General features: G+C 34.4%; 1 protein-coding gene across 1 annotated transcript; it reads left to right on the plus strand.

The window, feature by feature from the left end:
- The first annotated feature begins 628 nt into the window (after positions 1-628).
- LOC128558181 (uncharacterized) lies at positions 629-15,484 on the plus strand. Its single transcript, XM_053547028.1, has 2 exons — positions 629-887; positions 2,614-15,484. The coding sequence occupies exons 1-2, from the start codon at positions 644-646 to the stop codon at positions 3,300-3,302; spliced, it is 933 nt and encodes a 310-aa protein (XP_053403003.1). The 5' UTR covers positions 629-643; the 3' UTR covers positions 3,303-15,484.
- The last annotated feature ends 1,114 nt before the right edge of the window (positions 15,485-16,598 follow it).

Genomic DNA, 16,598 nt, shown 5'->3' on the forward strand with positions numbered 1-16,598 from the left:
TGAAACTTGGTCAGGATGTTAATCTTGATGATCTATAGGTCAAGAACAAATCTTGGTCAGATAGGGTCAAAAACTAGGTCACTAGGTCAAATCAAATGAAAAGCTTGTTAACACTCTAAGAGGCCACATTTATGACTGTATCTTCATGAAACTTAGTCAGAATGTTAATCTTAATGATCTCAAGGTCCAGTTCGAATCTGGGTTATATAGAATCAAAAACTAGGTCCCCAGGTCAAATCAAAGGAAAAGCTAGTTTACACTGTAGAAGCCACATTTATGACCGTATCTTAAAGAAACTTGGTCTGTTTGTTAATCTTGATTATCTATAGGTCAAGTTCAAATCTGGGTCAGGTGGGGTCAAAAACTAGGTCACTATGTCAAATCAAAGGAAAAGCTAGTTAACACTCTAGAAGCCACATTTATGACTGTATCTTCATGAAACTTAGTCAGAATGTTAATCTTGATGATCTGTAGGTCAAGTTCGAATCTGGGTCATGTAGGGTCAAAAACTAGGTCAAATCAAAGAAAAGCTATCTAACACTTTAGAGGCCACATTTATGACCATATCTTAATGAAACTTGGTCAGAATGTTAATCTTGATGATCTTTAGGTCAATAGGTCAGGTGAGCGATACAGCGCCTTCATGACCCTTTTGTTTTTTGTTTCAGGAAAGCCAGATGTTATTGGATTAAGTCAGAAATTAATAGCTGGAGAAGAATTTGCTAAAAGTCGAAATGAACTGCTTTCACAGGTTACAGTTGATGGCTTTTCAGAGCTTATGAAATCAGTTGGTGCATTGATTTATAAAGATGATGTTATTGGAACAGTCTTCAGAGCAGGAGATTGCTACGTTTTCACAGCAAGACATGTGGTTCGAAAAATAATTGGTAGGTACTTAAAAGCAAGTTAAACTAACGTAGTCATATGAGTATAGGTCAGAGGCAGTGACAAAATATCTACAGATTTCTGGAAAAATGCTTATACCTGTGTATTGGTCGCATAAAAAAAGGAATCTCAAAAAACATGTAAATTTGTAAGGAAATGCAATTTTCCTGGCATCGGTCAACTATTGTTGTGGCACCTGTAATCTTAACAAAGATGTGAGGATGGCATGAAAAACCCAAATTTTACCCAGATCTACCCAAATCTTGATAGGAATGATCAAATCTTCGTAGATTATGAATTTTTATAACATATTTCAACACAAATATATCATTTTGATGGATTATAACGATAATCAACCAGAAAAATCTACCCAAATTTACCCAATTAAGAAATTCATAGATCTCCAAATGGGGAAATTTGTAAATATCACAGTCAATTATTTTTACGTACAGCACCCATGTAAGAATACTTGACCATGATATTTACAAATATTGAGCGATTTCATTGCAACGCTGATTTTTCGGGTTATCATTATTATAAATTTGATTTGGTACAAACTTGCACAGAATGTTTATCTTGATGATCTTTAGGCCATGTTCAAACTGGGTCTTGCAGGGTCAAAAACTAGGTCACCAGGTCAAATCAAAGGAAAAGCTTGCTAACACTCAAGAGGCCAGATTTATGACCCTATCTTCATGAAACTTGGTCTGAATGTTTATCTCGATTATTTCTAGGCCAAGTTCAAATCTGGGTCATATAGGATCAAAACTAGGTCACCAGGACAAATCAAAGGAAAAGCTTGTTAACACTCTTGAGGCCACATTTATAACCCTATCTTCATGACACTTGGTCAGAATGTTTATCTCGATGATTTCTAGGCCAAGCTTTAAACTGGGTCATGTGGGGTCAAAAACTAGGTCACCAGCTCAAATTAAAGGAAAAGCTTGTTGAAACTGTAGAGGCCACATGTATGTCCCTATCCTCATGAAACTTGGTCAGAATGTTCATCTTGATGATTCCATTGTCAACTTGTTAAGGTGAGCGATATAGGGTCATCATGACCTTCTTGTTTTAAAGTTACTGATATAGATTTTGGTACTGTTGCAGAGTTTAAATACACAGATATACTTCTTTATTATGTTAATTTTGTTTTTGTGAATCAAAAGGATCTATCAGTTGTTTATCAGTTTGTAATCCATATTTTTTTGAGGACAAAATCATCTACATATGCTCATAAGGGAGAAGTCAGACCTATGGCTTGTGTAGTAGTAAGTTCAATGACTGGGCAAGGCATAAATTCTTTGTGATGATTTTATAAAAGACATTGTGTCTAAAGTTATTCATCCTTCACCTCTGATTCATATGGAAGTTACTTGTGGAAGACAGGTTAGTACTGGAACAAAATCCAGGGACACTTGTTAGGTTAACTACCTGCTGTTACATCACAGAAATACTGTTAAAAAATGGTGCTTAATCAAAAACAAACAAAACAAAGTACTGCACAGAATGACAGATCAAGTTTTGCATTTTCATCCCAAGTAAATTAAAATTATCGTTGGAGAGACATTGATTTTGTCATCTTCATACATCTGGTATAGAAATGTATGCAGACATCTTGTAGGTAGCACTCAGAGCTATGATAGTAGAGCTGAGGGGTTCGATACCTTGGCATGGACCATGCCTTCTCTGATAATTTGCACTCTAGTAAATATTTGTTTCTGATTTCAGATGTAAATCTCAATGGTCAGTATGATTTCTCACGTCTGGAGACTGAAGATGTCTCGGTAAACTTCAATGCATCAGTTGCAAAACCAGCTTGCTTTGCTTACAGAGTATGTCTTGAATTTTATAGTAATGATCCTTATTTGGACTTTGCTGTTCTCAGAATAACAAACCCAGTGCAGCTACCTAAGAAGATGTTCCTAGATAAGTACAATTTTGAAAGATTACAGGCAATAATGCTGTCAGGCATTGGATATGGACACCCTGAACAAGACAGTAAATGCAAAAAACATTTAGATCCTAATTGTCAAATAATTTTTGCAATAGATGATAGAATCACAGAGTGTAGAGCATGGCTTGAGCAGAATATCATTTATTACCAAAATCATGTTCGTCAAAATGGTGCAAATCCTGCACTTGTTGATAACAGCTACATAGATATTGATACCCTACACAACATTTTCTTGGATATTACCATGGAGCATGGGGGCTCTGGGTCTCCGTTTCTTGATAACAATGGAAGGGTTGTAGGCATCCTAACTCACGGCCATCCTGAATTTTGTTTCAAATTGCCAAAGTTGATTCAACTTAATTTCCCAAAAGGAAAAAGATTTGAATCAGTGTTAAGACTAGATTATATCTATAATCACATTTTTGAAAGAGATCCAGAGCTTGCAGGTAAACTTTTTGGATAGATTATTGCCCAGATTTGTTGCAGTCCTAGGACTTAAATAAAAGGTGACATAATGCTCTGACTTTGCATCTAGAATTGTATATTTTTATGCCCCCCTTCAAAGAAGGAAGGGTATATTGTTTTGCAGATGTCAGTCGGTCTGTATGTAGACCAATCCGTTTCAGGATGATCACTCAAGAATGCTTGGGCCTAGGATCATGAAAGTTGGTAGGGAGGTTGGTCATAACCAGCAGATGACCCGTATTGATTTTGAGATCAGTAGGTCAAAGGTCATGGTCACAGTGACCCAGAACAGTAAAACGGTTTCCGGATGGTAACTCAAGAACGCTTGGGCCTAGGATCATTAAAGTTGATAGGGAGGTTGGTCATGCCAGCAGATGACCCATATTGATTTTGAGGTCAGTAGGTCAAAGGTCAAGCTCACAATGACCGGGTACAGTTAAACGGTTTCCGGATGATAACTGAAGAAAGCTTGGGCCTAGGATCATGAAAGTTGATAGGGAGGCTGGTCATGACCAGCAGATGACCCCTATTGATTTTGAGGTCAAAGGTCAAGGTCACAGTGACCCGGAATAATTATACGGTTTCCGGACGATAACTTGAGAACGCTTGGGCCTAGAATCACGAATCTAGATAGGTCGGTTGATCATGATCAGCAGATGACCCCTATTGATTTTGAGATCAGTAGTCCAAAGGTCAAAGTCAAAGTGACCCGGAACAGTTAAACGGTTTCAGAATGATAACTCTAGGATCATGAAAGTTGATAGGGTGGTTGGACATGAACAGCAGATGACCACTACTGATTTTGAGGTCAGTGGGCCAAAAGTCAAGATCACATTGACTCGGAACAGTTAAACCATTTCCGGATGATAACAGAACGCTTGGGCCTAGGATCACGAAACTTATTAGGGAGGTTGATCATGACCAGCAGATGACCCTATTGATTTTGAGGTCAATAGGTCAAAGGTCAAGGTCACATTAACCAAGAACAGTAGAACTTTGAATAAATAATTTCTGTTCCTTGTGCTATTACTGAATGCATCAAGGGGCATTTCGTGTTCTATGAGCTCTTGTTAGCATGAAATTTCTGATCTGTACTTCTGATTGGTATAGGCAGATGATCTGGCATCCACAGTTGGTGTCTTTTACACCCTGGATGTCACAATTTTAGCCTAGTTTTAAAAATGAAACTTGGTCAGAATGTTTTTCGACCAGTTCAAAACTTGGTCATCTGAAGTAAAAAACTAGATAACTATGTTAAGTCGTAGAAAATCTTTTAGACATTCTAGAGGCCATATTTTCTATCTGGTCTGTATGAAACTCGGAACGTTTGTCATGATGAAATCTGGGCAAGTTTCATTATGGGTTATCTAGAGTCAAAACCTAGGTCACTACAGAAAAACTCTAGAGAACAACATTGCTAACCCTGCAGAGACCTAACTTTCCACATGAACACTATATGAAACATGTTCAGAATGTGTCTTTTTGAACTCTAGGCTATTTTGATAAGCAGGTCATCTGGATTTGCAAACTAGGTAAAAGGTATGTCACTAGGTCCAGTCTTAGAAAAATCTTTTTCACTCTAGTGGCCATACATTCTACCAGATCTGTATGAAACCTGCGTTATTAAATCAAAGACATTGTCTTAAATGGGTTGTCTGGGATAAAAACAGTAGGTCATTAGATCAGATCATAAAAAAACTTTGTTAACAGTCTCAGTCATATTTTCTGCTTGATCTAAATGAAACATGGACAAAATATTTGTCTTTCTGAATATAGGGCAAGTTATCTGGCAATCTTCATGGAACTTTTCTTTTCCATGTAGTTACCGGTAGGTACTAAACACAGTCGAGGCCTCCGTGGCTGAGTGGTTACGGTCGTTGACTGAATCACTTGCCCCCCATGATGTAGGTTCAAGCCTCACTCTGGGCATTGAGTTCTTCATGTGAGGAAGCCATCCAGCTGGCTTACAGAAGATCGGTGCCCGCTCATGATGAAATAATGCATGGAGGGGCACCTGGGGGTCTTCCTCCACCATCAAAGCTGGAAAATCGCCATATGACCTATAATTTTGTTGATGCAATGTTAACCCAACAAAAACAAACTAAACACAATTGTTACCTTCTGTGATACAATTTGTCACGACATATATTCAAGGTCAAACAGTCTAAGGTTAGGTAAGCGATTGAGCCATCTTCTGGAGCTTCACATACATATACTTGGTTAAAACTTATTTCATTCATTTTCTTATGGTAGCATGAATACAGTATACCATAAGTAAGAATTGGACAGGAAGCTTTATTGCCCTCTCCATGTAATGTATACTTGTCAATGAGAATCATTTATAAGAGATAAATGTTTGGACCTGCACAGACTTCTTTGCTAAGTAAATGGCCTAGGGACCTTGGTTTTAATGATTTGAAAATTTTGACAAGTTGCTTTATGTGTTATAAATTGTAAGCTATGTAGCTGAAGTGTCTTAAATAAGATGTTTGGCAGAATAAATTGTTGTACATTAAAATGTGATTGAAGCTGGGTCTGACCCACTACCTCTGATCGTTTAATAGATCAGTAAATTTTGACATTAAATTCATTAAATTTTCTTCACCAATTCATTTTCATGCCATTTGTCAGAACCTATATAAAAAGGTATACATATTCTGGATTGGCTGTTTTAGGTTTTAGCTATTCTGTTATTAATAATTTACTAGTTTTATCAAATTTAATTTCAAACAAGTTTTAAATAAGTTTTAAATATTGATTTAAATGAAAAATAGACCACAAAAATTGTTAAACATTATGTCATTCACAAACTTTAAATATAGTATGATGGCAAAGAAATCAGTAATTTTTATGTGAAGATAATTTGCTGATCTCTAGTGTTTTAAAAATCTTTAATAGTAGAGTAAGGATTAAAAAAATCTTATGTATTAGTTGTTGCTGATATAATTTGTTATTGATTTATGGTTCATGAATGATTACGAAATAATGATGGTGCATGTACATATGTATATAATCAGAGGGACATGTAATATAATCAATCGAAGGGGCATGACTGTATATAATCATCTCAAGGGACATGTATATAATCAATTAAACAGGTATGCCTCAAGATATATGTCACAATATCAAATTTGTTTTTAAAGCTGGTATATATATAAATTTAAAAAAAAACCATAAATTAATGTAATTTAAGTTCATTCAGTCAAACTTTGTTTGCATGAACTCTAACTAATGATAATTCTGACAACACTCTTGATTCCATCTCATCTGGTTCCTGCAAAATCCCTATAAAGTGTATATTGTTTGACCCCAGAAAATTCGAACACCGATAATTCAAACTCTTGAACTAGATCAGTATAGTGTATTTCACACATTTTCCCTCAAACAGACAAGAACTGTTTGCATCAGTTGACTTGTGTCATAAAAATAACTTTTATTAATTACATTAATTGACAGGCGTTTATAGGTGCATATTTTATTGCAAACATATTGCACACAAATATACTTCGTAAAAAATAAATAAGTTGTTATTTTTAGCTCACCTGTCACATAGTGACAAGGTGAGCTTTTGTGATCACCCTTCGTCCGTCGTGTGTCCGTGCGTGCGTGCGTCCGTCAACAATTTCTTGTCTGCACAATAGTGGTTTCATTTATGATTTTATTTTAACCAAAGTTGCACACAACTTGTATCACCATAAGATCACGGTTCCTTTCTTGAACTGGCCAGATCCCATTATGGGTTCCAGAGTTATGGCCCCTGAAAGGGCCAAAATTAGCTATTTTGACCTTGTCTGCACAATAGCAGCTTTATTTATGATTTGATTTTTACCAAACTGGCACACAACTTGTATCACCATAAGATCTTAGTTCCTTTCTTGAACTGGCCAGATTCCATTATGGGTTCCAGAGTTATGGCCCCTGAAAGGGCCAAAATTAGCTATTTTGACCTTGTCTGCACAATAGCAGCTTCATTTATGATTTTATTTTAACCAAACTGGCACACAACTTGTATCACCATAAGATCTCGATTCCTTTCTTGAACTGGCGAGATTCCATTATGGGTTGCAGAGTGATGGCCCCTGAAAGGGCCAGAATTAGCTATTTTGACCTTGTCTGCACAATAGCAGCTTCATTTATGATTTGAATTTAATCAAACTTGCACAAAACTTGTGTCACCATAAGATCTCGATTCCTTTCTTGAACCGGCCAGATCCCATAATGGGTTCCAGAGTTATGGCCCCTAAAAGGGCCGAAATTAGCTATTATGACCTTGTCTGCACAATAGCAGCTTCATTTATGATTTGATTTTAACCAAACTATCACACAACTTGTATCACCACAAGATCTTGGTTCCTTTCTTCAACTGGCCAGATTCCATCATGGATTCCAGAGTTATGGCCCCTTGAAGGTCCAAAATTGGCTATTTTGGCTTTTGCAGCCATATAGAGACTTCATTTATGGTTTTATTTGATACAAACTTCATACCTTCAACAACAAGAAATCTTGGATTCCATGACAAATCAGATCCAATCATAGGTTCCAAAGTTATTTTATATCTGATTACCTCCCCTGATTGTAATCAAAATGGATTTATGAAATTTCAAATAAGTCCTGTAAGTACTTACTGATATAATTTATATCAGTAAATACTTACAGGACTTATTTGAAATTTCATTATTGTTATTAGTTGGACTGAGACAATCAGGGTAGATAACTATGGACTGATTTTATGTCAAATTACCTCCCTTTATTTCAAATTAAAATTGTTATATCTCCATAACTAATGAAGATACTGATCTGAAATTTCATTTATGTCAACAGATTTATTTGGCAGATCCTTCTTTTGTCCACTTACAGTATTTATTTTTTTTTAATTACTTCCCTTTTACGTTACTATAAAAAGCTTATTTTTAGTAACTTTTTTTATTATTGGCCGTAGGGAAAACACGAGACCAGTTTTCTGTGGTACAACATGGATGGTACCTCCAATGATTTTTAACATATCTATACCTTGTAAGATTTTTTTTTCTTTTTGGTTAAATTTCTTCCCTTTGTTGTTCCTGTCCTTTGGATTTTTTCTGAGGACCTTCTTGTCCTCAAGTGCAATGATAACAGGTGAGCGATATAGGGCCATCATGGCCCTCTTGTTTTAATAAACACATGTACCACTATGGTTGCCAGAAAGTTTTAAAGATTGTAGGTCTCGTTACAGCATAATAACATTTAGATGTAAAGACTAGTCTGAGTAAAATTATGCAAAGTATTTTGTTTGTATTGATCAATGATACATGCTGTATACAAATATTCTTTGTAAGAAATGAAGAAGTTGTTATCTTTATATAAATATTATACTTGAAACACATGTACCATTTACAATTTTGATTTGAGGAACCAGGTGCACATTTTTGTGTAATGAGCCAAAACCTCAATGACTCATACTACCGATAACTCTTCCATACTTCATGTTTTTATTTCGATGTAAATGAGATGTTAAACCAAAATTTGTAGTCCTGTTTGGCGCCATATAACCTATACTGTGTTGGTGCGCCGTAAAACCCAAATAAAAAGAAAACTACCGATAACTCGGAACAAATTTTGTTTTTCCCCAGCGAGTATTTGTGAAAAAAGTTTGACTGTAATTCATATGTATTTTTTTATTGTTATTTTTTACAGATAAATTTCTCATATTTTTTATCAAGTCGTATTGTACACAGTGGGACTGTCACAATAGATAGCTTCCCTACCTATTTTACAGACTTCGGGAGAGCATTATAGATAAAATGTGAAAATATCTCAATGAATCTTTGTGCGTTTTACTCTTTATTTAGATAATCATTTACCATTCTTAACAAATTTTATTAAACTAAGAAAAGATAGATCTTGAGGCCTGTCCCTTTAATGTAGTGTAGATCTGCTGAAGACTGTTATTGCTGTGTTTTTGTGTATTGTTTTTATATTGACTTTAAATTTTTACTGTGTTTTAATTTGTATGTTTTATATAGACTTTTGATTATTTAAACATGTTTCTACTAAAAATAGTTTTTGAGGAATTCTGTTATAACATTCTCATTTCTTTAATGCATTTTGAAAAGTGGATTTTGGTTAAAATCAAAATTAACTAGTTACATGCATAAATATGGAAAAATCGAATAAAATTGGGTTTGAGAAAATATTTAAATTCAGTTGATATTTTATATAGAACAAGATTAGCAGAATGTTCAAGATTCATTTAATATACTGGGCAGTGTAAATAAGGGGAAAGTAGGAATAGAACAACTTCTAGTATATGTGAACAAAACTCATTTTGAAGCAGTATTTCAAATAAGTTGAAAAGTTACTATGTTTCATTATCCTCATACATTGACGCTTTAGTCGAGATATTGAACAAAGCGAAGGCTTCACGTTCAAATCACAGGCTTCTCCATTGGTCTTTATCCCAAAGCAAGACCCTTCTCTCTTTTTGAAGCAGTTGTTGTAGCTGTAAATCAGAACCAGCAGATTGCTGGATAGTTGGGGTAAACATACTGGTAATTGGTTTTATTAAATCTTATAGTATTGCACAAAATCTCCACAAAGCTTTCATTAGTTGTTTCATATTGTGTTTGTAAATAAAGTTTACCTTTATCTCTTCCATGAAGATGACAGAGATTATTGTACCTCCCGACAACAAAGTTGTAAGAGGGGAGGGTATACTGGTTTCAGGTTGTCTGTCTGTCTGTCCGTCTGGCCGTCTGTCCGTAGACGCAATCTTGTGCGCACCATCTCTCATTATCCCCTTGACAGAATTTAATGAAACTTCACACAAGTGATCAGTACCAACAGTAGTTGTGCATGGGGCATGTTAGGTTCTTTCAGAAAAAAAATTTGCAGAGTTATGGGACTTTGTTTTTTTGTTACTATACTATATACATAGACACAATCTTGTGCGCACCATCTCTCCTCATCCCCTTGACACAATTTAATGAAACTTCACACAAGTGATCAGTAACAACAGTAGTTGTGCATGGGGCATGTTAGGTTCTTTCAGAAAAAAAATTTGCAGAGTTATGGGACTTTGTTTTTTTGTTACTTTACTATATACATAGACACAATCTTGTGCGCACCATCTCTCCTCATCTCCTTGACATAATTTAATGAAACTTCACACAAGTGATCAGTAACAACAGTAGTTGTGCATGGGGCATGTTAGGTTCTTTCAGAAAAAAAATTTGCAGAGTTATGGGACTTTGTTTTTTTGTTACTATACTATATACATAGACACAATCTTGTGCGCACCATCTCTCCTCATCCCCTTGACACAATTTAATGAAACTTCACACAAGTGATCAGTACCAGCCCCAGTTGTGCATGGGGCATGTTAGGTTCTTTCAGCGACAAAATTTGCAGAGTTATGGGACTTTGTTTCTTGTTAACATACTATGTACATACAGTCTGCGTATGCAATCTTGTGCGTGACTAATCTACCAAACCCTTACACACAATTTAATGAAACTTCACACAAGTGATCAGTACCAACCCTAGTTGTGCATGGTGCATGTTACATTCTTTTAGATAAATATTCTGCATAGTTATGAGACTTTGTTTTTTGTTACTATACTGTATACATACAGTCCATATACATACAGTCCACATAATTATGTAATCTTGTGTGCATCAAATTGCAATGTACTGTGTCAGTGCATGCGGGGGGGTACATTCATCACCTTTAGTGATAGCTCTAGTTGGTTTTGTCACCAGACACTTCTGAATGGTGTAAGGACTGTCATATCCATCCTGTATATGCATTTTTAGTTTTGTTTATACAGTTTACAGCTACAGAAGAAATGACATAATATATACACAGGTGCATATAATGAATGATCTCAATACATCCAAAGAATGCATTGAATGTGTGTAAAAATAATGTCATATGGGAAGGTGTAATTTATTTTTACAAGAGTTTAGTTAGTTAGTGCCATGAATGCAACAAAATGTGAGAAGTTGAGATTTCAGAAATGAATAATAAGAATTATGTTTACTCATGCATTTAGAAAAGTATTGTTACGTAAATGAATATTGTTGCTGAATGTTATATTAGATTTGTTTGCTTTACATAAACTTACATGCTTTTAACTTGAGAAGAAGTTCTTACAAATATATTTTGAATGTATGTAGTTAAATTGTGTTGAAATTTCTTTGCTTGGACCTGAGACACTTCATATGCTCATTGATCATGTTTGTGCCCATACATGTATGGAATGTCAGCATCACTAGTATCTGTTTCTTGCATGATTTTTACATGGTGATATATTAAAGCTGTATTGTTCTTTATTTTGTTTTTATACACAGTATTTATCTTAAATGTGAAACAAAATGGATTCCCATAACTTGAATATTTGATACAATTATTCCTTAACAGAGCTTTTTCATTAATTTCCTGTGTGATTGTTAAGGAACTGGATGGGTTGTTATAGGAATTTCTTGAATTATAAAATTATTTTACATAGTAGTTTTGAATTAATCACCAAAATTGACATTTACTGGATATTACCATTATTGACTGCCCCATGTGGTTCTGGAACGATCTGTGTATGAAAAGAATTGGAACCACTGCCTTACCCTTGCATGATCGTAAGAGGCGACTAATAGGGTCTTAACACTTGGTTTTGCTGTAACGCTGTGATTCCAGCAGGTATGCAAATTTTAATTCCATACCTCATGTTTTTATTTCAATGTAAATGAGATGTGAAACCAAAATTTGTAGTCCTGTTTGGTGCCGTATAACCTATACTATGTTGGTGAGCCATAAAACCCAAATAAATAAATAAACCATTATTGACCACAAAAGTTACGTAGATTGAATATTCTTTTGCAAGCTCAGACACATAAAAGAGGCTAGAAATTTGCACAGGGACTCCTCCTCCCCTCCCCACATGCACATGCATGGAAAATATAACTTTCCATTACACAAAAATGGCTCTAGATATCGTAAAGGTCCTCATTATAGAGATCTTTAGAAAGATTACCGCATTTTTTCCACGCAGAAATTTATGGAAACAATCTGTCACATTAATAGACTTAGTAGGCATTATAAATTATGTTTTTATGGTAACATATCCTTAAATTAACTTTATATTTGTGCAGAATAAAGGTTGTTATATGGTTTATATTCTTAATATAAAATTCGCGTTTTGTGAAACAAAATTTACGATTTCTGTTAATAAAATTATAGATTATTGACTTTTGCTTAAGTTTTTCATTGCTTGTAATTTAGAGGAAAATGTATATAAAAGTCTAGCTGTTGGTAGAAGTGAATATTTATTCATGCATATTGGATAATTTATTTATAAGTGTACTTTTTTGCTTGATTGTTCTTTTTACCATAGAATGATGTACACAGATATTCAGCCTAGTGGTAGAGCGTCCGCTTCGAGTGCGGGAGGTTGTGGGTTCGATCCCCAGCCGCGTCATATCAGAGACGTAAAAAATGGTACTTGTAACTAGCAGCTTCCTCGCTTGGCACTCAGCATTAAGGGCATAGTGCTAGGACTGGTCATCCCGGTGTCAGTATAATGTGACTGGGTAGGGTATCATGCCATGTGTCTACGGCGTGATATTCCAGTGAGGCAGCACTATAAAGTTGGGCATTGTGCTCACTGCTACAAGCAGACACAGTCGTTTATATGACTGAAAAATTGTTGAAAAAGACGTTGAACCTGAACACACACACACACACAGATATTCATGACAAAAACAGATTATATCGTTTTATTGTAAATCCTCAGTAGAAGAAAGATGTAATGACTATGGTTTTCAAGACATTAGTTGCAGAGGAACAAGCTTTTACCAGATATAATTATGTTCTGTGAAAAAGTATTTAAGGCTACAAATTTTCATCTTTTAATGAATATTGATATTATAATGAATACTACTATTTAATTATTGTTAAATAATGATATGCTATTTATTATCATGAAAATCCATTTGAGATGAAAACCAGTTATAACCAGACTCAGTTGTAAATAGTCGTTTCATAATTTCCTCTTGAAGCAGCACACATCTGTAGTTATTTCTAGCATTTGGAAATATAGTGAGCTGTGGTAAAATAAAAACTGTATGATTTGATGAATTTAAATGAAACATTTAGATTTAAAGATGATGTACATATATTATTCTTTTAAATTTGTTGTAAAACATTTTACCATGTTAGTTGAAGTGTACAATTTAGGTGTAAAATGAAAAGACTTTCCTATTTCTTTAAAAGTTACATGCAAAGTATCACATGCAATATTTGTCTATGATTATATAGATATTTCTGAGTTAAATTTTTTTTAAAGACATTTGCATGTGAAAAGGAGCTTCATTTAGGAAGTTCATCCATTATGACAGCTGGCGATGTATGTTTGTAACTGAAATGTCAAGTATTAATGGCTAAGAATGCCAAAATTGAATACAAGATTACATAATCACACTAAAATTCCTAATTTTCATGAGCATATTTAACTTTATGTTACCGTTATTTGCAATTTTGATGACAGTTTAGTCTCGCCAAAGCAGAGTCACTGTGATTGGTTTTTGACCAGTTTACTTATATGTATAGTTTTTCTTTGTAGTCCTGTTTGGCGCCATATAACCTATACTGTGTTGGTGCGCCGTAAAACCCAAATAAATAAATAAATTTGTAACATCTGTTCATATTTATGCAGGGTGGTTACGATAAATTATCAGATTTTCATTCATTTAGCCTTGTAACTCAAATTTCATGATTTTTTTATTGATATGGTTTTGTATGTATATATAAATATATATATTATATAAATTAAAGAAAATTGTGTGAGTGTTCTACAATTGCAACTGAGTTGGCACTAAATATGTTAGTTAGAATTGTTCCATTAATATTGTCTCTTGTTGGTTGGTTACAATTTTGTTATTATTCATATAGGTCTTTCATATTCATTAAGTTTTTCTTCAGTGATATTAATGTGTTTTTTTATCTAGTGCCAGTAACTCTTTTGAGAGGTAACTGGTAAGTAAGATGCAAATGTTCTGTTACAGTAAACATTTGTAGCAATATTAGGAAACTGAACCAGCAGTTTTTCCTTACCTTGATTTATTCTACTTCTTACATCTTTTTTACCCAAACGTCTGATAATAGTCTGCAGTTCTGATCCAAGCTAATTCAAATTGCAGATTATATTATCCGCATTTTATCGTTAGATTTAATGTTATGTAATTGTAATCACATATAAATGAAATGGACCATTGTGAGTAAAATGCTGCTTGAATTTAAACCTCTATTGTGGATTATGTGCCCAAAATCATTGGGAAAAAAAACATTAAATTAAATGTGTTGTTGATGGACTGATAAATTACAACATACTGTAAAATCATTTAGTTTCGTGGGTATGAAATTTTGTGGTTTTGAAAAAAACGGCAATTTCATGGGGATATGAATTCGTGGATTTCAAGTTTTGAATATAAAATGAATGGGAATTTTACTTGTTTGTTGGAATTAAATTTCGTTGATTGACTCAACCACGAAATCCACGAAAATTAGTCCCACATGAATATTAATGATTTCATAGTATCATGAATGTTTGCATTGTTTCTACACTCATCGAAGAGGGTTAAGCTGTTGTGCAGTTAGTATCCAGGTTGAACCTACTGTTATTGCTGCTGTTTGTTTATCATCATTCTGTTACATAAAACATTTTATATTTTGTATGTTATCATTGTTTTGACAATCTTCTTAGAGCTAAGAAGGTTGTACCTACTGTTGAACCTATATTAAGCAACCAGTTAAGGGAGTAAAAATTTCTGACTGCTAAGGACAGATGGTTTCTCAAGACAAATTTATATATTAGAACAAAATGTTAATACCGGGAGTAAGCTAACTGGCTTATAGGGAAAGTGGCCGCTTAATACAGGTAGCTGATTGTATTTGTACTAACAGTAACCTGGTTACATCTGCTGTGATTGTGATTATAAATGTAAAGTTATGATATATAAAAGGTGTGTAAACATTGATCTGAATTTTCACAGTATTTGTACTATTGTTAAGGTGGTATACATGTATCTTTGTCATACTGATCTGGTCATCCGTTTTTGCATAATTATATCAACTGGATTCTCATTTTTACATTTTTTTTGCAACTTTGCTATAAAATTGCGTGTTAAACAAAATAAAAAGGTATGACTCTGTACTCTGTTGTTATACATTATACTTAACTTCTTGAACCTATTAGGCCAAATCTGTAATCTTGAGAAATTATTAACTGCATAATAAACTCTCTATGTTGCGTTCAGGTGCAGATTTATGTTTCTGCCTAGGAATTAATAACCAATGTGTTATGTACATGCAGGTAAATGACCACTGTTAGCTGTGCCTGTACTGTATATTTTAAGCAGCTACTGACCAACCAGATAGAATATTAAAACTACCTGCACTACCAGAAAGAGACTGTCAAGGCTACCCGTCAGAAGACCTATATTCATGTATATTCTAAACTACATTGAAATTGCAAATGCAGAAAATTTGATCCCAATTCTTACAATAGTTTTCCTCAAAGTATACTGCCTCGGGCATTTGTTAAATACTTTGAGCTTTCAGGGTTGAGCTACATGTCATGTTCAAAGTCCATGCTTTTTCCATGGCACTCATGTATATAATGGACAAATTTGTGTTAAAGTTTATCACCCAAGGCTGTATTTAATAAAATTAAGTAGACAATCTGATGCCATTTCTTAACAACTGCACATAGTTCATGTCTGTTGCATACGATTTGAGGGGACATGAGGTACAAGAACGTATGGGTCAAAATTGAAAGTCACAATGTTACCCCCCTTGTCTCTATATATGGTTTATATGTGAATTTATTTTTCATGAATTCATTAAAAACATCTGAAAGAAATTTTACCTTACTATCATAGCATGTGACGGATCCCTGTGGCCCAGTTTGAATTCACGTGTGTAATGTAGATTAACAGTTTAGTTCAGTCTGTATACTATGACCAAATACTCACCTTTCTATTTAATTAAATGAATAGGTACAGTATTATTTACATGAAATTATATCGCTAAACCTCAATAAATATTGCGCAGTATAATCAATTCACCTGAGCACGAAGTGCTCAAAGGTGAGCTTTAGTGATCGCCCTGTGTCCGTCGTCAGTCATCCGTCGTCAACAGTTTGACTGTTAACACTCTAGAGGTCACAGTTTTGACCCAAACTTAATGAAACTTGGTCAGAATGTTACCTTTAATAAAATCTTGGACGAGTTCAATATTGGGTCATCTGGGATAAAAAAACTAGGT

This window comes from Mercenaria mercenaria, chromosome 1, assembly GCF_021730395.1.
Source record: "Mercenaria mercenaria strain notata chromosome 1, MADL_Memer_1, whole genome shotgun sequence".
Taxonomy (NCBI): Eukaryota; Metazoa; Mollusca; class Bivalvia; order Venerida; family Veneridae; genus Mercenaria; species Mercenaria mercenaria.